At 53.7% G+C, this 26,335-nt stretch overlaps 3 protein-coding genes across 8 annotated transcripts in view; all 3 read right to left on the minus strand.

The window, feature by feature from the left end:
- The window catches only part of MYDGF (myeloid derived growth factor), a 4,188-nt gene extending 3,868 nt beyond the window's left edge, over positions 1-320 (minus strand). Inside the window, exon 1 of the mRNA XM_027903634.1 lies at positions 152-320. Within this exon, the coding sequence (XP_027759435.1) occupies positions 152-319 (168 nt within the window). The 5' untranslated portion in view covers position 320. The remainder of the gene's footprint in view (positions 1-151) is intronic.
- Positions 321-1,302: 982 nt separating this feature from the next.
- On the minus strand, positions 1,303-5,727 carry LOC114067895 (cathepsin L1-like). Of its 4 annotated transcripts, none has more exons than XM_027903629.1 (9): positions 5,262-5,727; positions 3,319-3,507; positions 3,087-3,209; positions 2,744-2,893; positions 2,275-2,499; positions 2,031-2,193; positions 1,785-1,899; positions 1,384-1,541; positions 1,303-1,352 (listed from the first exon to the last, which is right to left on the minus strand). In XM_027903629.1, exons 1-8 carry the CDS (start codon positions 5,262-5,264, stop codon positions 1,442-1,444), a joined length of 1,068 nt encoding a protein of 355 aa, XP_027759430.1. In that variant the 5' UTR covers positions 5,265-5,727; the 3' UTR covers positions 1,303-1,352; positions 1,384-1,441. The 4 variants fall into 4 exon arrangements, with proteins under 4 accessions (XP_027759430.1, XP_027759431.1, XP_027759429.1 ...); XM_027903630.1 differs by having other exon boundaries at positions 3,319-3,444; positions 5,262-5,726; XM_027903628.1 differs by lacking the exon at positions 5,262-5,727 and having other exon boundaries at positions 3,319-4,006.
- Positions 5,728-6,232: 505 nt separating this feature from the next.
- On the minus strand, positions 6,233-25,010 carry DPP9 (dipeptidyl peptidase 9). Of its 3 annotated transcripts, XR_003573491.1 has the most exons (21): positions 24,918-25,010; positions 21,581-21,834; positions 18,789-18,901; positions 17,904-18,077; positions 17,089-17,257; positions 16,810-16,923; positions 16,411-16,539; positions 15,881-15,942; positions 15,234-15,334; positions 13,688-13,865; positions 12,748-12,913; positions 12,566-12,645; positions 11,096-11,248; positions 10,791-10,926; positions 9,902-10,047; positions 9,220-9,366; positions 8,941-9,093; positions 8,174-8,316; positions 7,758-7,869; positions 6,922-7,349; positions 6,233-6,589 (listed from the first exon to the last, which is right to left on the minus strand). XR_003573491.1 is itself a non-coding variant. In XM_027903625.1 (20 exons), exons 1-20 carry the CDS (start codon positions 24,971-24,973, stop codon positions 7,257-7,259), a joined length of 2,679 nt encoding a protein of 892 aa, XP_027759426.1. In that variant the 5' UTR covers positions 24,974-25,010; the 3' UTR covers positions 6,233-7,256. The 3 variants fall into 3 exon arrangements, 2 of the variants coding, with proteins under 2 accessions (XP_027759426.1, XP_027759427.1); XM_027903625.1 differs by having other exon boundaries at positions 6,233-7,349; XM_027903626.1 differs by lacking the exons at positions 21,581-21,834; positions 24,918-25,010 and adding an exon at positions 20,398-20,414 and having other exon boundaries at positions 6,233-7,349.
- Between the last annotated feature and the right edge of the window lie 1,325 nt (positions 25,011-26,335).

Here is a 26,335-nt window from a genome sequence, read left to right on the forward strand (position 1 = left end):
CCCCCCCCCCCAGGTGGTCCCGCCCCCCCTTCGCGTCCAGCCAATCCCCACGGCAAGAGGCGTGAGCGACGTGGCGCGCAGCCAATCGGCGCGAGGCGCGTACCCCTCTCCGCTCCCGCTCCCTCCCTTCCCCTCCCTGCCGGCCGCTCACCAGGCTCCGGGAGAAGGAGTGAACCTCCCCGCCGGGCCGCACGTCGAAGCCGGCCGAGCCCGGTTCCGAGCCCGGTTCCGCGGCCGCCCGGGCCGCCAGGCACAGCAAGGCGGCAGGAACGAGAGCGGCCCACGCCCGCCGGCAGCTCTTCCCCGTGGGCGCCGCCATCTTGGAAAGGAAACGCGGGCTACGGCGGGCGGGAGGGGTCAGAGCGCGGCGGCGCCGCGGCCGCCATGTTGGATGAGGGCAGGGGAAGTGTGGGTGGGACAGGGGACAAGGGACAACAGGGACAGGAACCTGGGGACACGGGGCTGTGGGGGCAGGGGACTGCAGGGACAAGGGGCTGTAGGGCCAGGGGACCACAAGGATTTGGTGCTGTGAGGCCACGGGCTCAGGGTACAAGAGGCATTGGGACAGGGGACAACAGGGACAATGGCCGTGGGGACAAGGGGCTGTGGGTGACACTGGGGACAAGGAGGCAGCAGTGTCCCACTCAGCCTGTGTCCCCGGGGCCACGCTCTGCCTGTTATAACCTTTCACAAGCATGAAAACATTCCCTACAAGGCAAAAACTTCCTTCCGAGGCAAAAGCTGCTGGCTGTGACCTGGGGACCTGGCAGGCTCTCGGGGTGGCAGCTCCATTCCTGTAATGAGTTACTCTGTAGCCCCAAACAAACCTGCTGGTTCTTTCCCCAGGCCTTTAGCCCATCTGATTCCCACACAGGCTGTGCCCCGTGTCCCCTCTGCCCCCAGTCACTCCCAAGGCCCGAAACCCCCAAAAAGGATTCCGTAATGGAGGGGAATAAAGAGCAGCACGAGGGAGAGGTTCGTTTTGTGTTTGTCACGCAGGTTCAGGGGGGCAAAGACCTGGTTTTTAAAGAGCTGGCAGTGCAGGGGCAGCACCGTCGGCTCAGCCTCGTGGGGCAAGGCCATAAAATCCAGCCCTGGTTTGTGGCCTTTGGGATTCAGCTGGAAGGAAAAGGGCTGGGAGGGGAGGCCTGGAGAATGCCAAGCATTGTGCTGAGGGAGCATCCAGGTTGGGCTTGGAACAGCCTGGAAGGTGTCCTTTGCCCGTGGCAGGGAGCGAACAAGATGAGCTTTGTGGGCCCTTCCAACCCAGACCATCCCACGGTTCCATGACAAGGACAACTGACCATGCCACTTTTAATTGCTTCTCGCTGCACACGAAGGAAAGCCCCTTTCCAGAAGGAAACAGCCATGGAAAAGCCCCTTTCCAGAAGGAAACAGCCGTGGAAGCGCAGCCAGGGCAGGGAGGGGGGGCTGTCCTGGCTCAGGGCAGGGGATAACTGGCCTGGTTGGCCACCCCACACTGGTTGCCGGCGTCCTTCAGCAGGGTCATGTAGCCCTGCTCTCCCCACGTCTTTGCCCAGCTGCAGGAAAAGATGGGAGTGAGCTCCTCCTTGATCCCAGGCACAGGGAACAGCCCCGGCTCGAGGAGAGACGAGGAGGGAAACCAGAGCCCTCGTGGGACGGGGCCACGGGTTGGTGCTGGCCCTGGCAGAGCCGGGGGAGTGGTGGGACCTGATCTTAGAGGGCTTTTCCAACCTGGGTGACCCCGTGATTCTGGGAGGGGCAGTGGGGGGGTCCGGGGGGGGCACACGCTCAGCCCTCACCTGTTCTTTAGGATCCAGTAGCTGAGGTTGTGGCCGCCCACCCGGGCGGTGCCGTAGCCCACGGCCAGCATGGCGTGGTTCGTACTCCGGTTGCCGGAGCCGCAGCCGAAGATTCCTGGGGAGAGCAGAGCTGGGCTGAGCCAGGGGGCCAGCCCCGCTCCCTCCTCCCGGGGGCGGTGGATCCCACTCCCCTGGGGCAGCTCTGGGGCTCGGCAGCGCGGCCCCGCCTCGGGGAGCATGCGGTACCCGAGCTGTAGAAGCGAAAGGAGCTGGCATCCACTGCCACCGACACGGGGCCCACGGTGGCCACCGCCTGCGCCAGGGCCTCCTCACTGCCCTGCGCCACCCTCCCGAAGCCGGAGCAGTTGGCCGCCTTGTCCCGGGGGTTGTATCGGCAGCAGGAGTTGTCCTGGGAGAGGGAGGGTGTCACCGTGGCAGGGACATGCTGGCACTGCCCTACCCCGGCCCTGGGTGCCCTGCCATCCCTCACCATGCCCGTGTAGGGGTAGAAACTCTCCGAGTTGAGGCCGCCGTTGTCGCGCACGTACTGGAAGGCTCGGTCCATGTGGCCGCCCCTGCAGCCGTGGTTGCCCAGCTGTCGGGTGCAGTCGATGAGGTTCTGCTCGCTCAGCACCACCAGCTTCCCCGTCCGCTTGAACATCAGCCCCTCCAAGGCCCCTGTGGCACTGAAGGCCCAGCAGGACCCGCAGAGCCCCTGGATGAGATGGGATCAGTGAAGGAGAGGGGGTCACGGCACTGCCCCAAAACCATCCCAGGCAGGGATGCTGTGACCCCCCCCCTGGTGCTGCTCTCAGCTATAAAGTCACAGCACCCAAAACTATGTGAGCTGCACCTCTGGGTCCCCCAGAAGATTTGGGGGGGGGTGGGGAGGATGCTGCTGCCTGGTTCTGCTGCCCAGACTCCCACAGCCCCGGCCAGACCCCCCACCCTGAGCCCACCTGGTTCTTCACGGGCGTCACGTAGCCCTTGGCCCGCCAGTCCACGCTCGCTGGGGTCTTCAGGGTGGCCGAGGCTCGGAAGACCGGCCTGAGCTCCTCGTGCTGTGCCGGGGTGAAGCCGTTCAGGAGCCGATTAAACTCCTCGTTTGTCTGCAGGTCACCAAGGGAAACCCCCTGTGATGCCAAGGGCAGCACCACAGGGCCCCACCAGCCACCGAGCCCTGGGAAGCAGCTGGGGGTACCCAGTCCCTGGATCAAGCCCTGGATACACCAAGGGGTCCCTGATCCCCCAATCCAGCCCTGGGTGCTCCGGGGGGTCCCCAGGGAAGGTGTCAGCAGGTACCAGGTCCCCGAAGTGGTTCATGGCCAGGCGGTAGCTGTGCTTCCCCTGCGCCTCCTCCCGGTTGTGCCGCTGGATGTGGCGCAGGTTCTTCTCCCAGATCTCCCTGCGGAAGGTCTCATCCTCCTGCCACAAGAATCGGGAATGTCCCCTGGGAGCACGGGGGACACGGGATGAGGTTCCCCCAGAACCGACCCCAGCACGTGCCGGGAGTTTCGAGGGGAGCAGGACCTACCCCTGGGTACTCCCTGGCATAGAGACTCTTCCACTCTTCCCAGGCCTCCTCCAGGGTGGGATCCGGCGCGGCGGCGCAGCCCAGCAGGGCCAGCAGCACCCCCAGAGTCACAGCCAGGGCTCCCAGCTGGGGGGATGGTGAGGGCAGGGTCAGGGGAGCCCCGGGCTGAGCCCTGGGAGCAGCTCCAGCCTGGATTAGGGGAGAGGGGGGAGGCAGGGAAAGGCAAACAGAGCGGCCGAGCCGGAGGGAAGAGCGACACGTTGGTTCCATCAGCTGGGTCAGCTCCTGAGCAGCCTCGCCGCTGTTTGACAGGAGCTTAGGAGGTCTCAGCCGCCCTTTGGGTGGCATTTACTGGCCTTTTTGGGAGCAGCTTTGGGAGAGAGCAGAGCCTGGATGGGGGGAGGAAGCAAATCCAGGCAGAAGGGCAGCAGGGACGGGGCTGGTTGTCCCCATGGGCTCTCCCCGTTCTTTATTTGCAAAATCCTGCTGGTTTTCTCCACCACTGGATTGTCCCTCTTTTTGCCCTTCCCACAATGGCTCTCCCAGCACCATCAAGGAGCAGGGTGAAGGAGGAGCCTTCTCAGGAACTCAGTACCAGCAGGACAGAGCCCCAAGCAAAAGGAGGGGGGGTCATGTCTGGACCCCTCCAGAGCAGGGCCCGTGTGTTCATCGGAGACAGCTCAACAAGAGGGGATCTCCAAGGTCCCTTCCGACCCAAACCATCCTGTGATTCCACAATCCCAGCTTTGGGGAGCTTTGGGACCCGAGGCAGAGCCCAGCGGAGCAGGAGCTGCGATGACTCAACTGGATGGAGCTGTTTTCCCTGGAAATCCCCCAGAAATCCACTCCAGCCTCCGAGAGCGAGTGGCTGGAGATGGACCCAGAGAGAGAGGAGGTTCCTCTCCAGAGGCTGAGAAGCTGCTGCTCCACGCCCAGGACTGAAGCCTCTCATCTGTTCCCGGGGTGCCTGCGTGGACGTGCTCCACCAAAATCCCTCCCTGAGGATTTTCCAAGATCAATTTACACCCTTTTACACACGCACACGGCCCGGCCCAGCCCCTTCCACCGCAGCCCCCGTGCCTTCCCCATGGATACCCCACACCTCCCCTGGGGGATCCTGGGATTCCTGAGCCACTCCAGGTATTTTGGGGGTGCTGCCTGCACGGCCCAGGCCAGAGATCAAATGCCTGAGACACCCCCAGACTTTCCACTGCCGTCACACCTTTATCCCACCCGCCCTGGGAATGGAGATGCCAGGAAGTTTTCCATGAGAGCATCTTTCGGGGCAAGGAGTGACTTTTCTGAGCTAATTCTGCAGCTCGAGGAGCGAGTTTTGTTTTAAAAATAAGCCCTCGAGAACATCTGTTCTCCCTCCACCTAAAAATAAAGCCCCACAGGGTGGGTTTCTGTGGCAGAAATGCCTCCCCAGCCACTCTCCAGTCCCAAATTCTCGAGGAAGAGCCGTTTTTGCCCAGTTTCCCCCCAGCAGCCGCCGCTTCCTCCCCGGTGTTACTGCTCAGGAAATGAACTCAACTTCATCCTCCAGCTGCAAATCCTCCACTCAGCACACCCAGCTGCTCCCTCTTCCCACTACCTTTCCCTGGGGGGGGTGATGGGGTAGGGACCTCCCCCATCATTTGTATTTCAATCCTGTTCCATATGGAATAGCTCGGGAGTGCGGGAGGCGATTTCCCACTTAATTCCTCTCGGGATTCTCAAACCCCTCAAAAAGAAGACAAGCAACCCCTTCTTTAGGGCTCCAAACAATCCTGCAGCGAGCCAGGGGGATCAAGAGGAGCCGACAGATCCGCAAACTCTTCTAGACAAGAGCGTTTTTAAGGCATTTTAAGAAACACTTGGCTTTTCGGGGACAGGGGAAAAAAAAAAGGCGGTTTAAATTAAGACTGGAAAGCAACAAACCCTGCAAAAATGAAGCTTCTTACCATCCTCAGGCACCCAGGCGGCTGTGAGGGTGGCAGGGAGGGAGGGAGCAGCTTTGCTGGCTGCAGGGTGCTCTGGCAGACCCTTCAGAGAGGTGCAACTTTCCCTCCATCGTGTCCCTCCTTCCGCCCCTCCGACCTCAAAACCGCATCCGGGGTTGTGTTGCAGAGGCCAAACAACAAACTGCAGTAATTGGGACAATTATTTGGGCACGGGGACAAAGAAAGGGGGAGAGAAACGTGCTCCCAGTTGTCTTCAGGAGACAAAACGCTCCAGCTGTAAGAGGCTTTGCATTTAAAACAAGCCTCAGGCAGCATCCTCGGGGCATTAACAGAGGGCTAATTAATGCCTGGCTCCCGTGGAGGAGGCAAGGCCAGGTTGGGGAAGCTTTGAGGGCAAGCAGAGGCAGGCCCAGCTCTGCAAAAAGCAGCTCCTGCTGTGTCCCAGCGTGGGATCAGCGCCCCGAAATCCCACGGGAGGGATGTGGGGTGTGGGGTGAGGTGCCCACCCCCAGGGCAGCCCTCAGTTTGCTGGGATGGTGCATCCCCCAAAGAGCATCAGGGATTTAATATTCTCCCCCCAGAATGGAACAGAGCTCTTGGCTTTCAGCAGAGCTGCTCTGGCTGTGGGAGCAGCAGCTGCCATGCCCTTCCACCACCCCCCGCCCAAAGGCACCACCACCTCTCTTTCCAATATTTTAATGAGTCGCTACATCTTACACTCATAATTATAAAAGAATAAGAATCCATAAAAATATTTTCTTTTCATAATACGCACTTAAAATACTCCAGGGCAAGTCAACGTGGTTCGTTTTGGGTGGGGTTTGTTTCTGGTTGCGTTTTGCCCCCTGGCAGAACCCTTGGCTTGAAAGGGGGGGGACGTGCTCCCCTGAGGTGTGATTGCTCAATCCCCCCTTCCCCAGAACTGCAGTTCCTGTTGCCCAGGTAAATTAAAAACCAGGAGAGAGCGTTTGCTGAGTAGATGGGCAAGGGGGACCAGTCACTGACCCGCAGAGAACTGAAGCACAGCCAATTTCAGTGCACATCTGAAAGCTCGGGGTGGGTGTGGGAGGGGAGGGGAAAGGAGAAGGTGGGATGGGGAGGCGGCACAGAGAACGGAGGGGAGGGAGGATTTGCATAAATATCATCCATCTCGTGTTGCAAAAAACCCAAATGCTGCTGTGAGCTCTGGAGAGAGGCTCTGCTTGTAGCCAGCTGCCAGTGCTACCTGTGGTTGGCACAACTCTGCGCGCGAGCGGCCATGAGAGGAAGGATCAGAGGACGCCGTCACCGGCCCCAGCCACTTCCTCCATCTGCTCTGCAAAATGAAACTGCAAAATAGATAGATACATATAAAAAAAAAATAAAAAGAAAAAGAAAAAAGACTAGTGTTGCATGCTTCTGTAGAGCTCTCTTCACATCCCAGGGCTCCAGAGTGGCAGCAGGGCCAGGTCACAGCTCGATCCCCGGGGTTAGCAGTAGGTAGTTCTCTCTTCCCTCCCACTCCTGGCTTAAGGCAGCTTCTGATTCGGCTCTTCTTCCGTTTCCAACACAGGCACTGAGTTCTCGCAGGTTAAGAGTGTGGGAACTGCACAGGGGCAGTGGAAAAGGGGGGAGAAGGATGGAAAAGGACTGGTGGGGAGAGAGAGAGATGGACACAAACCTCAGCCTCGGGAGACAGACCACTGTCCATTGATTCCCAGGAGAGAGGGAGTAGCAGCAAAAAAAGCATTGAACAGCCAGGCTGGAGGAGAGGAAGAGGACGAGCAGCCGAGCAGGGGCAGACCTCCAGCTTGGAAAGTGAAAGAAGGTGGCACTGTCCAGAAAGGGAAGGTGCCCTCCAGCCTTCCCCTCGCTTTTTTTGGGGGGGGGGGAACGACACCCAGCCCGCCGTGGGCGCTCAGCCCCTTGTGCTCCGGGTTCGACGGCCGTGGGGGGCGGGAGGGCGCGGGAGTTGGGGGTGAGCTGTCAGTGTCCAGTTCGCAGAGGCTCGTGCTCTCAGAGGTATTCTTGTAGAAAGTGCAGCAGCGTGATTTCGTAGTGCTCCCCTGACTCAGGGCACCGAATACTGTGTCTCTCGTTGGGGTAGATCTGGGCAGGGGCAGACACGGGGTGGTCACTCGGCGGGCACAAAACTCCCCCAACGCCAGCCCTGCCCCCTCCACCCAGTCTCCATCGGGACAAAGAGGTGCCAGGGAGGGTCTGGAGCACCCAACACCCCCTCCCAGCTCTGCTGCCACCAGCCAAGTGGGACAGCAACAGCTTGTGGAGAAGGAAAGTTCCAGGCCCAGGGCAGCAGCCCTGCCTGCACGTGCCACATCTGCCAGCGATGGAACAGCCACAGTGCCACCTCCCGGCCTCCACCGAGGTGTTTACTGCCACCCACATCGCAGCAGGATGTGGGAGCAGCTGCCTCCACCTCCTCCCGCCCCCAGAACACACAGCAGAGAACTCTCCCAGGCCTATGAGACCTCCCCACTCCGCTCCTGTCCCTCCTACCTGCAGCTGGTAAGGTTTCCCAGCCCGGATTAGCTGCGATACCAGGAAGTTGGTGTGAAAAAAGTGCACGTTTTCATCCAAAAAGCCGTGGAGGATCAGCAGACGGTTTGGCCTGGAGATGGGGTGAGAAAACAGGAGGAGAAACAGGATGAGGACAAGTTGGAAAACCACCTAAAAGCTCTGCAGAGGGTCTGAGCAAAGACCTGCCAGCTCTTTGGGCAAGCCAAAACTGAGCAAGAGCAGTGCCAGGCCATGGCCTCAACCCCTCCCTGGCAGAGGGGGCTGCGGGTGCCATGGCAGCGACCAGCCCCGGGGGTTAAACGGGTTAGAACCCACCCAGTTCTTCTGGGATTGAGCAGAGGCACCACTGGTGGCAGCCAGCAGGACCCAGGAGCAGGTTTTGAGCAGGCACTCACTCGTTGGGAAGCTTTTCCACGTGTAATGCCACAGAGCCAGCCTCGTAGCCCTGCTGGTTGTTCTCCGGGATGTCCATGTACCGCTCGGTGTAGCCGGTGTCGTAGGCCATCCACACTGTGACAGGAGCACCTGCTATGGCAATCTGGCACACAGGGAGACAGGAGACAGCCTCAGTTACCACCTGCTGAAGAGTTCAGGTGTTCCCTGTTTTCCTGAGGAGGCAGGAAAAATCAGGCTCTGGGCTGTTGTGTCGCTCAGAGAGGGATTCTCCTTCAGCAAGCCCACGTAAAGCCCAAGGTTCCTCCTCCTGCTGTTCCCTCTCATGGTCACAACGGGGCAAATTCCTGCACACCAGCACTAAAGGCTGCTCCTTTTCAAGGAGGGCTTGTGGAATGATCCAGAAAGCGTGCTGGGGACTTGGGAAGGGGATTGGGAATAGCACATCAATTATCTCACTGGATATCCCCCACGGGCAGTCACCGGGGAAGAAGCCCATCCCAGAGCCATCCTCCTCCAGCCAGGTGTGAGCTGGAGCAGGACACAGGATTGTAGGCAGGAGCTACAGGCAGTCACTGGGGAAAGGAGCCCATCCCAGGGCCATCCTCCTCCAGCCCCAGCCAGGTGTGAGCTTTATCAAGGTACAAGACTGCAGGAATGAGGGACACTTCCACCTGTCCATTAAAAACAAGCCCAAAATCCAACTTCCAGCTGCCAAGAGGGACAAAAGCTGTGAGAGCCACAGTGACAACCCCGTGTCCAGACTCACCTTGAAGACGTTGGGTTTGCAGATGAGCCCCATGAGGGACAGAAAGCCCCCGTAGGACCAGCCGTGGATGGCGACCCGGCTCAGGTCGATGAACCCGTATTTTTCTGCTACATAATGTAAACCTTCCACCTGGTCCTCTATCTCCACCTGACCCTAAGAGGCAGCAAAAGGAGGCTCACGTTAGTGGGATTCCTAAATCCAGAAACCTCACACAAAGGGAACAAGCAGCCAGCGCCCAGAGGAAGGACAAACGGTCAGAGATTCGTGAGCACAAGTTACCATTTGGTTTTTTAGGGCCCCTTCGAATTTGAGTCCTCGCTGGCACGATCCCCTCCCATCAATCACCACCACAGCATAGCCCAGGGATGCCAACGTGTTCAGCCTCAGGTACTTGATGCCTTTGAAGGAGTTATTCACCAGCTGCACCTGCACAAGGAGGCAAGAAGAGTTTCAGAGCTGAACAGTTGCCTTCCAGTACCTTCCTGTGTCTGTCCCACCGTGTGGGATCCTGAGCTGGACAGCAGCTGGTAAATGAGCTGTCAGAGCCATGGAAATCAGAGCAAATGTTGGAAAAATCACCTGAGGTTTGAAGCAGAGAACACAGGGATAAACTAAGAGAGTAGGTTTAGATTGGGTATTAAGAGGCAGTTCTTTGTCTGTGAGAGTGGTGAGGCCCTGGCACAGGTTGCCCAGAGTTGTGGATGTCCCATCCCTTGGAAGTGTTCAAGGCCATGCTGGATGGGCTTTGTAGCAACCTGGTCTAGTGGAAGGTGTCTCTGCTCATGGCAGGGGGTTGGAATGGATGATCTTTAAGATCCCTTCCAACCCAAACCCTTCCATGATCCTACGACGGTGCTCACAAACCACAGTGTAAGTAAATCTTGATGCACAACCGAGCTCCAGAGCACTGCCCTGGGCATCAAGCCCATCTCTGGCACCAGCAGTCCAGCTGGATCATTACCTGGGGGCCTCCATACACAAAGAGCACCGTGGGATGCTTCTTCCCAGGCTGGACATCGTGAGGTTTGTAGACCATTCCGTAGAGCTCGACGTCCGACTGAGTGCGGAAGTGAAAGATCTCCGGAGGGACGTAATCCGGGGGACAACCTGCAAGCAGGAAGGTCACGGGCTGGCAGGGAGGGGACTGGCAGCAGGTCCTGCCTCCCCCCACAACCTGAACAAGCTCCTTCTGCTCAAACCTGACCCTGGTCAGGGCTCTTTCAGTACCAAAACACACCAAATCCTCTCTCTGGGAAACACAGAGAGCCCACCCGAAGGGATCCCCCGGGGAAAACCTGCTGGGAATTCTCCAACAAGGAACTCTGTGCCACAACAGCACAGTGTGGGAGTTAAGGACATGGATGGAAAAAAAAAACATTTGCAGGAGGGGTTGGTTCAGGTGCTGCTTTGAGCTGTATCTAAACCTTCAAAGCCCACAGCGCAGAATGGAGCAGCCACTGCACCCCAGGCACTTGTCCCTTCCCCTCTTGAGGCAATTCATGGATAAAAAAAACACCTGGAAGTTGGTTGGACAGAGCTTGGAGCAACCTGGTCTTGAGGGGGTGGGACTGGATGAACTTTGAGGTCCCTCCCCACCCAAACCAGCCTGTGATTCCATGGCAAACCCACAGCTTTGAGGCTGTGCTGCATCCCTGAGCACTGTTTTGGCTGGAAGTGTGGAACAGCAACACCCCAAAAGCCCACAGAGCGTTTCCAGGGCGAGCTGTCCACGGGACAACTCCCCCACAGGACAACACAACTCCTCTTCCCTTCAGAGTGAAGCCACTGAGGCCACTTCCCAGCTGGATAACGAGTGTCTCAGCAGCGCTGGCACGTTCTCCTGCACTTACTGGCTGCCTCCATCATGCTGGCCCAAAATTTGGGCTGTTTGTGGAGCGGGTCGTCATCGGGGCCGCTGAGCTTGTAGATGTGCACACAGGGTGGAGTGCTCACGCTGCTGTAGTGGCTGATGAACATGTCAAAGTTCTGGGATGGGAGAGATGAGAGTCAGGGCAACCAGCTCTTGCACCTCCCGCAGCTCATCTCCTCACTGCGAGAGCTCCCACACCTCCAGCAGCCACCCAGGACTTGTTAAAGGTTCATTTCTAGTGTGGTCCCTGCGAGTCAGGAGGGGAGAATCCAAGCAGGAACCAACCTGGCTCATGGAGCAGCTGTGGGAGAAGCCTGGAGTGGTGAGCCTCATGATCTCCCCGGGGCACTCGTAGCTGACCACGTACAGGTGGTGCTCCAGAGGGGTGTCCTTCGTGCCTTGGAAGTACACCAGCTTTGTGGCCTCGTTGACCCAGATCTGGGAGGGACAAAAAGGGCTCAGTGAAGCCATTTTCCCCAATTTCCAATCTAAACCTCCCCAGGTACAACTTGAGGTCGTTTCCTCCTGTCTTGTCACTTGTCACCTGGGAGAAGAGACCCCTCCATCTGGCTCCAGGTTCCTCCCAGAGGATTATCAGGGTACAGGAGTATTTTTCCCAGCAATCATGAATTGTCACTTGTGGAAGGACCAGTCCAACATCCCTCAGCACCAAACTTTAGGAGACATTAAAATAGGTTTTTACTGTCCAGAGAAAGCTGGTTCTAAAAACCACCCAGGAACAAGAGACAACAGCTTTGAAACACTGCATTGATCCAGCAACAGGAACTGAACTGTTTTCCACCTTACAGTTTCCAAATGCTATTTCTGGCTAAACCCACAGTTTGAAGACCCCTGTGAACAGCAAAGGGGAAAAAAATATCCAGCTCAATTGGCCAGGAAAACCAGGCAGCGCCCTGTGGAGCAACAAATGCATCAAAATAATTGCTGCTAACACAATTTTAGCCATAACACATGCAGGGAAGAGCTGTGGCCAAAATCAACAGCCTGTACAGTGAGAATCCACATGGGGAGGGACAGCAGGTTAATTGCAGATTGAGGAAAAGCAGCAGAAACCAAAAGCTTGGAGCTGTTGGTCTTTTAAAAAGCGAGAAGTGAAAATCCAGATTAATTGGAAATGAACAGACAAGGTCTTTATTTTGACAGAAATCACCTGGGAGCGTTAAAGATCAGACCCAGAGTTAATTCCTGAAGCAAAAATGAAACAAGGTTTCTGCAAGATTAATAAAAATTCATTTCTGGCTGTTCTGCAACCAACAACAGATACAGTTTCTCCATATTCTAAATTGCTTTATATTCCCCAGCTGCTTTCTTCCTAAAGGCTCTGCTGAGGGATCAGCTGGAGACCAAGAGTTCAGTCTGAGTGCCAGGACACATTTCCACATTGCAGGCACTCACTGGAGTTAAAATGCCTCAGCAAAGGCAGCAATCCCAGGCTCCTCCACAAAATGGCTCTTTGTTGCTCTTAAACCTCAGTCTTGTGTCCTTTTTTTTTATGGCCTGACCCACTCCTGGGATTTTCCCAAGGAGCAATCTGAAGGCTGATTAAAAAGGCAATCAGATCCATGTGCACTGGGCTACAGCACTTCTGGGGAAAGCAGAGGCAGCAATAAAGAGAGAGACAAAATGAAGCCTAAGCAGTTCTAGCAGGTCCCAGGTGTAAGAGAGGACTCAGGCCAGGCCTGGGGGCAGAAAACACAGAGCTGGAACACTGCAAGGCAACAAAACAGCCCCTACCTTCGACCCGTGCCTCGCCAGCACCTCCCACTCCCCACTGGTCAGGGCAACCTCCTCCTTGATGGGACACTTGAAATCATCTGGAGGGAAGAACAGGAGAATAAATCACTGCCCTCTTCCCCCCCCACCCCTAGAAAAGACAACCCAAGGCAGTCAGAGAGGGAGCTGCCCATGCTCCTTACCCTCAGTGTGGACGTATGGCTGCACCCAGTCGTGGCTGCCTGGCTTCAGGATGGCTGTCACCCTGTACAGGTGACAGAAACCCGTCTTGCACTCGTTGGCTCGGATGAAGCAGAGCTCTTCCTCCTCCCCCTCCGGCTGCATGAAGGGGTAGAAGATATCGTGGACCTGCCACACGAGGTGAAAAAAAAACCGTGAGTGGGTTTGTAGTGAGGCAGCAGAGACAAAGCCCAGGGAGGCCGTGCTGAACTGCTGGGATTTCCAGGGAAAGGAGGGGGGATAAAAGCAGGGAAAAGTTTTCCTACAACCACAGGGCAGCTCTGGGCCTGTGTACAGACCATGTGCTCTGGGCTTTGCGTGGCTGTCACCAAAATCAGGGATGTTCCAGCCATACGTGTCCCACCTGCTGCTATTCCAACACCTTGGGAATGCCCTGGTGGGAACTTCAGGCCCCTTTTTCACTCGGGATCAAAATGCTTAGAGAGGCTGAAGTTTATTGCCCGTCCCCTATGCCTATCACCTACCTCAATAACTACAACAAATTCCAGGGATTAGGGTTGTTTGATGCTTCAAGAAGCTGTTTAATCTCGTAATAAAACACCCCAAAAAGGACAGCACTGTTGCATCTCAAAAAAATGTAAATGTAAATGTGTAAAAGATGTGCAAAAGTGCCTGTGTTCACCAGGAATGTTGGAAAGAATTACATGAACAGTATCAACTGCAAGGAGATGGCAGGATGCTCATCTCTTCCAGTGCTGAGTGCAAGGAATTCCTTCTCATGGCTTTATTAAACCCCTGAATTAACACCAAATCTGGGACTACTGAGTAGCAAAGCTGCTGGAGCCAGGACTAAACTGGCCAGCCAGGCAAGATGAGAGCGATAAACTGAGGGGGAGGAAGGGGGCAGCCTGTGTTTTATCCTCCCAGCCCCGAGCCTCTTACATTTATCCACACATCAGTGGTTTCTTCATAGATCACAAATGGCTGGACGTTTTCTGGCACAGTTTTGGCAAATTCAGCACGCTGCTCCTCGTTTTCTGGGACTGGAATAAAGAGCGCTGGAGGCAGAAGGATTAGCTGCAGCCTCTGCTGAGGTCTGTCTAGGAACATGGCCCAGGCACTGGGGAGAGAAGTTGGAGGTGAATGCCATTACCACAGAATGGATGTCCCTTTCTAACACTCAGAACGTGCATCCCTTTTTTTCCCCCACCTCCCCTCCCCTCGCTGGCAAAAAGGATTTGGGCATCTGAATGCAAAGCTTTTCTCATCACTGCTGCTTTCTAATCCCTTGGAAGCTTTGCCAACACACACACAGTGCCAGACAGCTCTGGTATTTCACAGGGGTGTCGCTCAGACAAGTGTCTGACAGATCTGCCAGTGCCTGTTCCAAGGGAGCACCTCTGAGAGAGCCCTGGCTGCAGAACACAACTCCTGCCTGGACAGCCCCTCCAGCAGGAAAGCTCAGTTCGTGTCCCAGCTTTGGGGTGATCCCTTCTCAGAGTGATCCATTTGCTGCACTGACAGGGAAAGGCACAGACCTAAAGCCAAGTGCAGGAGTCACTCCAGTCCACTCCAGCCCTGCTCCTGTCCAAGGAGAGCCCCTGGAAGTGGTGCTGCACCTCAGGCTCTCAACGTGACAGATGGCAAATCACCACTGCACACTGAGGCCACCCCAGAGCCTGGAAGTGCATCAAGGGAAGTCTCATCATTAAAGGCAGGCTTTGAAAAGAGCCACTTCTCCCCCCAGCACCTTGGATTTCAGGAACTGAGATATTCAGCACATTTAGATAAGCTCTGGTGCAGAACATCTCAATCACCTCCGGGATTACCTGCTGGAAAGCTCTCTGAATTTCCTCCCCAGAGCAGAAAATTAATGATGAGTTACAGAATGCCACCTTCAAAGACAGCCAAGTCACCTTAACTTGATCTGCACAGACACTGGTTAATAGCCAAGCAGGCTTTTGAGGGGGGAAAAAAATTCAGAGCTCTAAAATCTCAAACCACTCAGACTGGGGTGAATTCTGTAACTCTTCAGGCAAGACTGTGCATCCCATTTGGAGCAACAGCCAGTCCCAGAGCAATCCTTCCCCCTGCACACACTAAAAAAAGGACACGGCACCACAGAACCTGTCCTGTGATACATCTGGCTTTGATCACAAACTGGACCAATGAGCAAAGATAAAACTGCTTCCAGTACATTTCTATTTGCAGGAAAAACATGTTGTATTTGTGTGAAACGCCTTCAACTCAAAAGAATTCCCTAGGACTGGCCCTACTTAATGAATCCCATTTACCTTCGTGGCTGTGACAAACCCCACAGATTGTCACTCTGCTCTTCCTTTGCTTCACTCCTACTTTTAGGGTGTTACAGCACTGAAGAAGCCAAACATTCAGGTGCCATTTCTGGCTTTTAAAACCAGACTGCCATGACTACACTGCAGCCAGAGAAGCCCTTGGGAGTGTTAGCTGGAAAGTAAAGTGGACGTACTATTTGCCATCCCGGGTCCATCCGGCACGGGCGATGTACTCCACGGTGGGAAACAACGCAGCAAAGGGTTGCACCAGCTCCTTGTCCTGAGCACACACGATCTGCAGCAAAAAGGAAGGGCCAACACCAAACTCAGGCTGCCACCAGAGCTCCTCAACTCCTCCCCTGGGAGCCCAGGGAGATGGGAGAGCGAGGAAGTTTAACCACCGGCCTGGTTTAACTAGTTAAGGGTAAGGCCGGGAGAAGCGAGGTTTGCTACAAACAGCAGGGAAGGAAGGGAAAAAAAAAAAAACAGGCTTGAAAGCAAAACGATTTTGGCATTCAGCCATGGGAAAGGACATAGGCAGGGACTGAAGCCCACGATCAGATCAGGCTCCAGCCCTTCTGCTTAGCATGGACAGCGTGGTGTACCAGGAGAACCCGACTTCCCACTTCCCTCCCTGCTCCCAGCTGAAGCTCCACCAGAACATTTTCAAGTCTTTCTGTTTCTTGGATAAACACCTTAGAGAACCAGGTGTTACAAGAGGATTATAAAAACCAGACTAACACTGTCTAGGATCTCTTAGTGACCTTGCTTTAATTCTGGGGAGCTGCAGAAACAGGCAACCTTCCTGTGCAATGTCCCACCCCGAGCTGTCATCACTTACCTTTCCCTTGCTGTCTGTTTTGAATTCTGCCAGTTTTAATGTAATCTTGGGGTTTTTGCTGCCTGCAGAGAGGTGAAAAAACACCAAGATGATCAACCTGAACACTCCATGATTATCCAAAATACAGCTTCTAGAGAGGAACTGCCCCTGGTCCTGCTGAAATGGGGAGGGTGTGAATGTACAAATATCAATTATGTATGTGAGCAAACACCACTGTCATCACAGTCATTCAGGGAACGGGAACAGTTTGCTCTGCCTTGCTGCGCACGATCTCAGGAGAGTGAGGAAAGATGGGATTCCAAATGTATTCCAGGATATGCCACCTGATACTTTCCATTTCCTCAGCAATCCTTCCATTCAGGCTGAACTTTAAATCCTGGTCCTTTCTTGCTGCTCAGAGACTCAGTTAGGCCTCAGCGTTTGCCACCAGTTTCTACACAAGCACCCAGATTAATCATGCAAAGTTTACAGCACCAATTCCACCGCTGCTGCCAGTGGGAGTCAAGAGCTGCATCAGGTGTTTCACTCACCTGTCCTGGGGTATCGATAGGAATCTGTTTTTCTCTCCTCCAGGGCAGGTGAAGGAACATGAATTATCTCCACCTCTGACTCATCCACTTCCTCGTACAAGATCCGCAGTGTTTTCAAGTCCTCTGGACCTGGGACAAAGAGCAAGAATGTTTCCTACAGTGTTTTCCAGCTGTTCCTGGCATGCCTGGAGCACTGGAGCACTGGTTCTACTGAAACACCTGCAGAGCCACAGCTCTCAGTGACTCCTCCGAGCACAATTATAACCCCCTCAGTGTCTCCTTCCTTCAGTCCAGGAAGAGCCCAAACCCAGGCCAAAGGAAAACTCTGCTCAAGAGATCGTTCCCAGCAGGAGGCAGCAGTCACAGGGTGGGGACTGGATGAGCAGCACGCCGACTGACCTTCTGTGGAAGCTGTGGGACACCACCAATAGCCCGTGAACCGATCAAACTCCTCCTGAATGACAAAAGTGGCTACACCAGCAGACTTGGGGTCATCAAGAACATTGGATAAGCCTGGAGAGAAAAAAACAGAAGACACAGCATTTGCATTTACATCTCCTTGGAAAAAAGCTGATCCAAAAGAAGAATATACTTAACAAGCCATAAAGACATGAGTCTTTCCAGGCCACGTTTCTCAGGAGGAATTTGCTGTGGGACCTGGCAAGAAGCAGCAGTTACCTTTATGGCAGTATGTCATCCTCTTCTCCTCACCAGTCTCAATGTTTGCTACCCACAGATCGTTGTTGTTGATGAATGAAAAGAAGGCTGGGTCAGCGGGGCAGATCTTGGGATCCATCCGTGGCCCCGTGCACTGAGTCTTGATCTCCAGAGGCTTCATTGGGGACACCTGCAGGAACAGGCACACCCAGAGCTCGCAGCAAGCTCCCAGCTCTGGCCTAAAGCAGAGCTACAGCACAGCCTGTGGAGTGATGGCAAACGTGGCCCTGACAGCACACAGGAGAAACCACCAGAACCAAAGAGATGTGGACCTGTTAGAGCAGGTCCAGAGGAGGCCCCAGAGGTGCTCCCAGGGCTGGAGCCCCTCCGCTCTGGAGCCAGGCTGGGAGAGCTGGGATTGTTCAGGCTGGAGAAGGGAAGGAGCCAGGGAGATCCCCCTTAAAGGGGCTCCAGGAGAGCTGGAGAGGGACCTGGGACAAGGGCTGGAGGGACAGGACACAGGGAATGGCTTCCCACTGCCAGAGGGCAGGGATAGATGGGATACTGGGAAGGAATCCTTCCCTGGGAGGGTGGGCAGGCCCTGGCACAGGTTGCCCAGAGAAGCTGTGGCTGCCCCTGGATCCCTGGAAGTGTCCAAGGCCAGGCTGGACAGGGCTTGGAGCAACCTGGGCTGGTGGAAGGTGTCCCTTCCAGGGGGCTGGAATGGGATGAGCTTTAAGGTTCCATCCAACCCAATCCAGTCTGTGATTCCACGTGGAGCCATCTCCAACCCAAACCCTTCCAGGTGACATTCCCAGAATCCCCAGCAGGCTCACCATGAATCCATTCTTGCCCCCATCTCGACAGTGAAAGAGGCTGTTGCTGGCCTGGAAGAGGAACAGGCCACTCTCACTGTGGAAATCATAGGATGTTATCCCAAAGACCCCGAGCCGCTTGCGCTCCCTCAGGAGTTCCTCCTCTCTGGAATACATCCCGTGGTGGGGGGTTGCCTAGAATTGAGGGTAAGGAAAATCTGAAAGAATCTGCAAGGAGAGAAACTTCCACAGAACAGGAACACGCCAAGACTGGCCAAAACACAGCACACCAGCCCAAAGCAGGCAGCACTTTCACTGTCTGGGTCTGTAACTCCTGTAACTCCAGGTACAGGTGAGGGGTCCAGGAGCCCTAAACCACCCCCCAGCCCCAAAATTTCCCTCTGCAGGAGAGAGGAGCTCTGGATCCCTCATTCCTGCAGCTGGCACTTCAGCATGAACTGAGAAGAGCTGCACTTGCTCTGCTTATGCAAATCAGATGTAACCAATTAACTTAATGACGTTATCTACAGCCTTCACAAACAGTTTCCATGTCAGACACTGCAAACAAAAGCCCTTCCGGGGATCTTGAATTTCCCTGAGGAGGACCAGCAGCCCAAACAGGGTCAAGACAGCGAAATCTTTTTCCACCAGGAGCCTTTTTAGCAGGGAAGAAAGACCAGCACCCTCCACTCTGTGCAGCGGTGTTTTCAGTGACACAGGACATTAAGATACTGAAATCAAGGAGGAGAAAATTCACCCCTTTCTCGACTCACAACAGAGTGTAGGGCAGGAGCAGCAATTTAAACTCAACTGCCCCAACTTTCTAAAAGCAGGAAGGATGACAAGACAGCAGGCAGATGTACCCACCCCAACAGCATCACCCAGGCTCTTCACAATTCCACTCACCTGAAAGTGATCCAGCATCTGTTTCCAGGACAGGAGCAGCAGGGCCTCCTTCCGTACCTTTTTGGGAATCTCTGAGTAAAGAAGGGAATTCTCTCTGCTACCATACGGCATTCCTATTAGGAGGGCAAAACAATCATCCTGCTTTAGATTAGTTAGCCAGGACAAAGAGGACCAAGAGCAAATTCAAACAAAAGTCTGGTAACAGAAGGGCTTTTACCCACATTCATTGCCAAGCAGCTCCCAGTTCAATCCCAGAATAACATCTGAACTATTTAAATTTAGATATTCATGAATTTGGGATTTTTCCCTAACCAAAAATTAACACCAACCAACCTCCACAGAAATGATTAGGTCCAACTTTCCCCTCTGTGTCTGTCCAGCCCATTGCCCCAGAAGCACCACTCCCTAAATGAGTGACTCAACATCCCCCTCCACATTTCTCAGCCAGGAATTTGCTACAGGGACCTCGCTCAGGCCAAGGCAGCAGCTTGGAAGAGAGGAAGAAAAGGCTTGGGAAGCTCCAGAGAGCCCATTGAAATGTGAAACAGTACCCTACAGAGTCAAAAGACCTCGTCATTTTACATAAGCCTTTGACTGTGGTTATCAAATCAGCTCCTGGCCCTCGTCCAACTTCCCAAACGTCTATAAAATATCCTGACACGCGGTTTTGGCACTTCCAACAAAAACAGAGACCGTGAACTCGCCCTCTACGCCTGGTGCAAGAGACTTCCCTGGATCACAGATTCACCCAGGGATATGTGCCCTGATACTGCCTACTCTGCACATGTTCTGGGCACAACAGAGAGGGTTTTCTGAGCTGGCTGACCCAGCAGCGCAGTTCCTTCAAATTAAAGCTGAAATATTAATAAGTGCTCGGGAAGCAAAGCAATATGTGAGGATCTAATCCTCAGAGACACAGGAACACCAAAGTGCCGAGCATGTGGTGTTTAACATAAGCAGCATCTGCCATGAGACAACACAAAATCCTGCGGGGAGGGCCCAGGAATGATTTAAGATGGTCAAAGAGGAAAACGGCACAGAGGAATAAATGACTTGATACGCACGTATTTGACACTCAAGCAGCTGTGACCTGGACTTCCCTTCTCCTTATATATTAGAAAACTTTCTCCAGTGACCTCAGGCTGACTACAATCAATTGGCATTTACAAGAAGAATACTGTCTTCGTCCCCAAAAGGCATTTTGCTTTGCTTGCAAGTGAAGAAAAGTATTCAACCCTCTAGGAGAGTTCTTCAGGAGTCTCCCTCCTGCTCCCCAGCACAGAGTCCCTGACAGTGTTCATGTAAGAACTTTAAAATGTTGTTTTTTTTTTTTAATGCTGGGGCAGTGACAGCACACTGAGTTAAACACTTCGGAACTTACAGGATGCCCAGAGAAGCTGTGGCTGCCCCATCCCTGGAGGTGTCCAAGATATGGTTGGAGCAACCTGGGATAGTGGGATTTAAGGTCCCTTCCAACCCAAACTGTTCTGGGGTTCTCTGATGTGCCTGAAATGGGTCCTGAGTATTTACCAGCACACAGCAAAAGATGCTCATTATGGCAAAAGAATCAGCATTTCCCCTTTGTTGGGAGCACCTGAGAAGGGATTACCTGGCTGACACTGATCTTAAGTGATGGGTCAATCTATGCCCTCCACAATTCCCTAAGGAAGGGAACACTGAAAAGACACTCATGTATCCTCACTCCTGGAACAGTCACACCCTGGCAGAACACCAGTAGCTGGTTTGGTTGCCATTTCATACAAAAGAACATTAAAAAAAAAAAAAATTTAAATCAGCCACTCGGTTCTTTAGTCATCTAGATGAAAAGCAGTATCAAAGTGAACCTGAAAATACATTCAGCTTTAAATCAAGCCTCACTGCTCACACTCAACAAGAAAAATATGCCAGCTCTGGATTACTGCCCTTCAGAGCAGCACTTGTGTCCCAAGAATTTATGAGGAACACAAATCAAGTCACTGGCACACAGGAGCTGCTTAATGGCAAAACAAATCAGTCCCTCAAAACCAGCATCCAATGTCCTACAGTGACCTACACACAAAACCTGGAAAAATAGGAAAAAACCAGCAAGGGTCACTCCAGGGAAGCAGTTGCACATCAGGCAGTTTCTTTACTTGGCCCAGTAATGATCAGCTCATGCCCCAAAGCACAACAAACTCTTTATAGTCTATAAAGCTTCCCATGTTACCAACCACAAAATTATCCAGTTACTAAAACCCAACCACTCTGTCACTAATTACACTGTGGCTCCAGCTGTAACGAGGGACCTGTACAACACATTCTGCTTCCCATCCTACTGACAGGAAAGGGATATTTCCCTGCAAATGCCAGTAATAGCTCATTCCCAACTAATTTTTTTTCCCCTTACTCTTGTCTACCTTCATGGCACTTAATAAAGCAGGAGACACCACCGCCCTGCCATTAATACGATACAACATATAATTAGTCACTACTGACAGTGAATTTCTTGGAAAGTCAGGCTGGTTAATGAAGTAAGTAAATCCCATTTCTCCCAAGCTGGAGGGAGGCAGGAGACAGTCCTGAGTCCGAGGAACATCCTTCCTCCTGCGCCATCCCCTGGGTGCCCAAGGACGCAGAAAGGTGAGGTGGCCAAGCCGACACTGCCGAAAGCCGGTGTGGGATCGGGGAGGGCTCTGCTCCTGCAAACCTCGAGTTACTTCATCTCAGCTGCCCCATTTCACACACAGGGATCCCTCCCATCCTCCTCCTCCTCGCCTGCGTAGCTGGGAAGCGCTCCCAGGCCCGTGGCTTACCCAGGTAATAGAGGCGATGCGAGTGAGGGCTGGACTCCTCCGTTTTCCGGACAAACTGGAAGTCGTGGGGAGCTTTGTTCACTATCATGCCCGAGTACTTCCTGCTGCTGTGGATTATGTCACGCAGCCCATCCCAGGAATGCTTCTGCACCTGGAATTGGGAAGGCACATCCTCCATCTCGACCACCTCGGAGCTGTCCGACAGCGTGTCCACTGCAGTCATCCTCGCTTCCCCTTCAGAACTGGGCAAAAAACTGGGGGAGGAGGAGTTGAGGGAGAGAATTAAGCCTTAAAATCAAGCAGGCACACCTTAAACTACAGATCCTAGGATTCTCTGCACTCCAGGATTGCATTTGAAACGCACTGAAAGGAAAAGTCCATCTCCCATCCCATGTGTAGTCCTGTGAGGGAAAATATCCACCTCAGGAAACTCCCCCTCCCAGGACCGGGTCTAGAAATGAGCTGGCAAAGGAAGCACAGGCAGCAGATTCTGGTGCAGAAAACAATCAGCTTGACTCAAAGGAAAACCACTCCAGGAATTCGGATGGATAAGTCATCAAAGCCATAACCTATCATAAAGGCACATAAACTCTTGCCCTGTGAGACCCCGGGAGTGAAGTCCCCTTCCTGTCCCGAAGGAAAACCTGCTCATCACTTGGAAAGAGGGGTTTAAACCCAAGCACATCTACTCACTTACCTGAGGAGATACTGAAGCCAGGAGTGAAGCAGGAGAGATGGGAAAACAGGGAGAAAACAGTGCAGTTGCTTTCCTAACAGAGAGAAGAAGGCAGCAGGACCAGAGCCTGGCTGTGCCCTGAAAAACGTGGCACACATTCCTCAGACACTTCCAAGCTGGCAGGTATTGAGGGAGAGGACAGAAACCACCTCCACACTAACACAAATGTTAATTTGAGGTGAGCTGGACCCACAGACTTGCCCAAGGTCAGTGATGTCATCTGCTGCTAAGCAGGAATGAGCCCAGGACTAGGGAAACCAGTTTTTGACGCCCCATTTGAGAGGCAGGATGTCCCTCCGTGAGGGCACTTCAGCTGCTTTGGGAAGAATGTGACAAAGAATTTCAGAAGAACTTCAGTTTACTGAACAAAATTAGGGTGGAGAAATTTGCTCCAGGGAGACAGAATCGAGACAGGAAAGCGGGGACTAAAGATTACACCGAAAAAAAAAGGCCTTTTCTTCAGCAGACCCAAGATTTAAATTTCCAGATGGGATGCTTTTGAATGCTGCCTGTCTTTGAGGCTGCACTGACAGGAGAGCAACTTCTGAGATGCAGCTGTTACATGGAAGGATTAAGCAAGAATCACACAGAACCCAAATCTCAAACTCTCCAGCCTCGGGATGATGCACAGGGAGTTCTTTTTCCAAGGGAAAGGAACAGGATGGTGATTTCTGTCACCACAAGAACACACTCTGCCCGTTTTCCACCACAAGTATTTTTCAGGAGAACCCTGAATGTTCCTTGAGGATGGGTGAGAGACTATTTGTAGTAACAGGACACAGGGAATGGCTTCAAACTGACAGAGAGTGGGTACAGATTAGAGATTAGGATGGAATTCTTCCCTGGGAGGGTGGGGAGGCCCTGGCACAGGTTGCCCAGAGAAGCTGTGGCTGCCCCATCCCTGGGAGTGTCCAAGGCCAGGCTGGAGCAACCTGGGATAGTGGGAGGTGTCCCTGCCCATGGCAGGGCCTGGAATGGGATGGGCTTTAAGGTCCCTTCCAACCCAAACCACTCCATGATTCCCCCCAGCTTTCACATTCTAACACTCTCCAAAAGGAAGCTCTCACCTCGTTTGAAATCTTATGCAATTAGAGCAGGGGATGAGCAAAGCTACACCCAAGTGCATCTGGACTTCCTTAAACCCCAGGCACACACAGCACAAGGGCTGCAAATGTAACGTCTCCAAAACTGCAAGTGCCTAAACTGTACAAAATGCGTGAATGGTAACACGAGAACAAGCTCCCAAAATAAATCTGTAGGTGCTTCTGGTACCCACTGGCCAGCAGCAAACCCCCAGCTTGAAAACAGATACAGAGGAGTATTTTCCAATCAAAGCCAGGCAGGAAGCCCGAGTGAAACCACAAAAGAGAACGTGACGGGATGTTCTGAGGCTGTGAGTGTGTCTGTGGCCTCTGCCTGTAGCCAGGGCCTCCACTGCAGCAGCTGGAATCTCATCTGAAGGCAGAAGTGCGGCCTGTCAGCCACACATGACAGGGAGACCACCAGAATCCATAAACTGGGTGCAATTCTCCCAGCCCAATCCCACTGCAGGTTGGCTCAGTCAATTAAAATAATTGGGCTTTGGCTCAAGATGCTGGACCCTTGGGCTGCTCTCACCCCGCTGATGAATCCCTCTTACTCAGCCAGGCTGACTCCTCACAAGGGAAAGTTCAGCCTTTAAGGGCTAAAACCAGTCCACAAATCTGAGACTGGTCACTGTCCCAAACTGAACTGGAGCCCCTTTCAGCCTGTACTGCCATGATTTTATGGTGTGAACAGCTTGGGACTGTCCTCATCCTGGTGACTGGGACAACAGGACAGGGTGGAGCAAGGGGGATAAGCAAAGCAGCCACCAGACAAAGTGAGGTGGAAGTGTTGGGAATTGTCACTGGCACAGCTGGAGTGTGGTGGAGTCTCATAAAATCACAGAATCGTGGAATGGTTTGGGACTGGAAGGGACCTTAAAAGATCATTTTGTTCCAACTAGAAGGAAAAAAAAAAACACCTAAAATTTAGGTCCTGACAGGATACAGAGTAAAAAGAAACTGTGGGAAAAAAACGTAGCCAGTATTTGGAAACACTATAGAGGTAAGTAAAGGAGTAAAAGTAGTGACTTGTCTCAGGTTGAATTTGGGGATTACACTATTCAAGGGTGAGCTGGATCAAGACACCAATTATTAACCATCTCAGGCAGCACCAGTACACTTGAGATTTGCATCTTTCTGGAAACCCCCTGTGCCTTATGCTGAGGGATTTAGATGATTTGGGGTTGTTGCAGGAACATTCTTCTCCCCACTCCCAAAAACACCCCTTGGAGGCCTTTTAAAATAAAGCCTTTTGTGCCCTGCCAGTGGGAGGGATGAGACAGCCAAGCACTCCTTTGGGGCAAGGTGTCAGTCTGGAGGGAACAGCCAAGCACAGGTGGGAAATCAGCACAAGGAGAAACTTTATTGACCTGAGTCACTTCCTGAGTCACAGATCCTGACACAAGAGCTCCCCTGGGCAGGGCTGGGGTTTTTCAGAAGCCTCCTCCACTCCAGAGGTGATCATTGCTCTGTCCCACAGCACCATAAAGGCCCTGGGAGGGACTTGGACACGTACCTTCTCCAACTTCCTGCAGTCTCGTTTTCCAGACGAACCCTCTTTATCTTCTGCATTAACTACTCAGAGAGCTGGGCAGGACAGGAAGCTGGGAAGGAAGAGGGAAAAGGGAAATTTCATGTAACTGCTGTAGAAAAGCACCTTCCATAGGTCACACTGCCAGCTGAGCCCAACCCTTGGTCTTCAGCCCTCGGCCCAGACCTGTTCTGTCAGCACATGCTGGACACGAACAGCCCTGATGGATCTGAGAGACTTCTTCACCTGAACAATGGGCCTCACTGAACTCTGGGGCTGTGCCTCTTTCTTTCCTAGAAAACCCTTAAAAATCCAGGAATCCTCAGTGCTGAGCCTTTCTGCCATTCCCTTCCCAAAATCCTGACGTTCTTGCGAGTAAACTGAGAAAACAGATGTCTGGTCCATACACTGAGAGGCAAAAGTCAAACAAAGGACACACCATAAGGAGCCAGCCAGAGGGTCACAGTCCCACCTGGGACATAAAAAAACACATTTATCTTCCAGGCCTGACTGCAGCTTCCCTCTGCCTCAGCCTGCTGCCACAGGGAGCCCCAGCCTAGCACACAAATCTGTTTTCCAGGAGCTTAAAAAAGGTGCTTTGCTGTGGTGAAGTACAAAGATCTTCAGCTCTGAATCACAGACACACTCAAGACCCGCCGCTGCCCTTTGTTGAGGCTCCTGCTCTCCCCAAAGAGCCATTTCTCCACCAAAACCGCACTCACAGGGGGATCAGGAGAGACAAAGCATCACAAAGAAACTCCTAAACTGCAGAGGAGAACAGAGAGGGAGGAAGCAGCAGCAGCAGCCAGTAATTTAAGGGCAATTTTTGATGCAGGCATGAAGGGCAGCGGGAGGGATGCTCAGGAATGCTGAGTAACCTGGTCTGATCTCACAGCTGACCCTGCCTCGAGCAGGGGGTTGGACCAGAGACTTCCCGAGGTCCTTCCAGTCTCGGCTATTCCGCGATTTTAATGATTCAGGGAAACATCTTAACCCTCACCCCGCCCGGCCCAGCTCACACCTTTCAGGGAGCAAGGGGACAACACCACCCCTGAACCCGGGGGGAGGAAGAAACCGAACCGAACAGACACAGAGGGATCAGAAACCCGGCGTGAATCACGACCCTCGTTTGCCAGAGAGACCCCCAGGGGCCCGTGGTGCATCCGGGGAGAGCCCAGGGATCGCAGTCACCTACAGGAGCCCTCACAGACGCGTCCGGGAGCTTTGAGACCTCCTCCTCCAGAAATTAAAGCAGCCGAGGGTGCGGATAAAGCGCTGGGGGTCTCTCCGGGGAGGGATGGAGCTCTGGCAGAGAGGCTGTGTCCCTCTGCAGCCCTTCCCTGGGAGGGAGCTCTGCCCTTGGTGCAGAGGAAGGCCGGGACACGGGGCAGCAGGAGAGGGGG

The sequence above is a fragment of the Empidonax traillii genome, unplaced genomic scaffold (genome assembly GCF_003031625.1).
Source record: "Empidonax traillii isolate 1590-97213 ecotype Southwest subspecies unplaced genomic scaffold, ASM303162v1 scaffold986:size372637, whole genome shotgun sequence".
In the NCBI taxonomy this organism is placed as follows: Eukaryota; Metazoa; Chordata; class Aves; order Passeriformes; family Tyrannidae; genus Empidonax; species Empidonax traillii.

Excerpts from the sequence above, each read along its gene's own strand:
- LOC114067895 (XM_027903628.1), bottom strand. The coding sequence starts at position 3,666 with ATGCCACCCAAAGGGCGGCTGAGACCTCCTAAGCTCCTGTCAAACAGC. Across the intron at positions 2,194-2,274 it reads TCTACCCCTACACGGGCATG|GACAACTCCTGCTGCCGATA; the intron begins GTGAGGGATGGC and ends TCCCTCTCCCAG. Across the intron at positions 1,900-2,030 it reads CTTTCGCTTCTACAGCTCGG|GAATCTTCGGCTGCGGCTCC; the intron begins GTACCGCATGCT and ends TGCTCTCCCCAG.
- DPP9 (XM_027903625.1), bottom strand. The coding sequence starts at position 24,973 with ATGCAGAAGATAAAGAGGGTTCGTCTGGAAAACGAGACTGCAGGAAGT. Across the intron at positions 17,258-17,903 it reads GGGGCAAGAATGGATTCATG|GTGTCCCCAATGAAGCCTCT; the intron begins GTGAGCCTGCTG and ends CTGTTCCTGCAG. Across the intron at positions 13,866-15,233 it reads TGGACCCGGGATGGCAAATA|TGCCTGGGCCATGTTCCTAG; the intron begins GTACGTCCACTT and ends TTCTCTCCCCAG.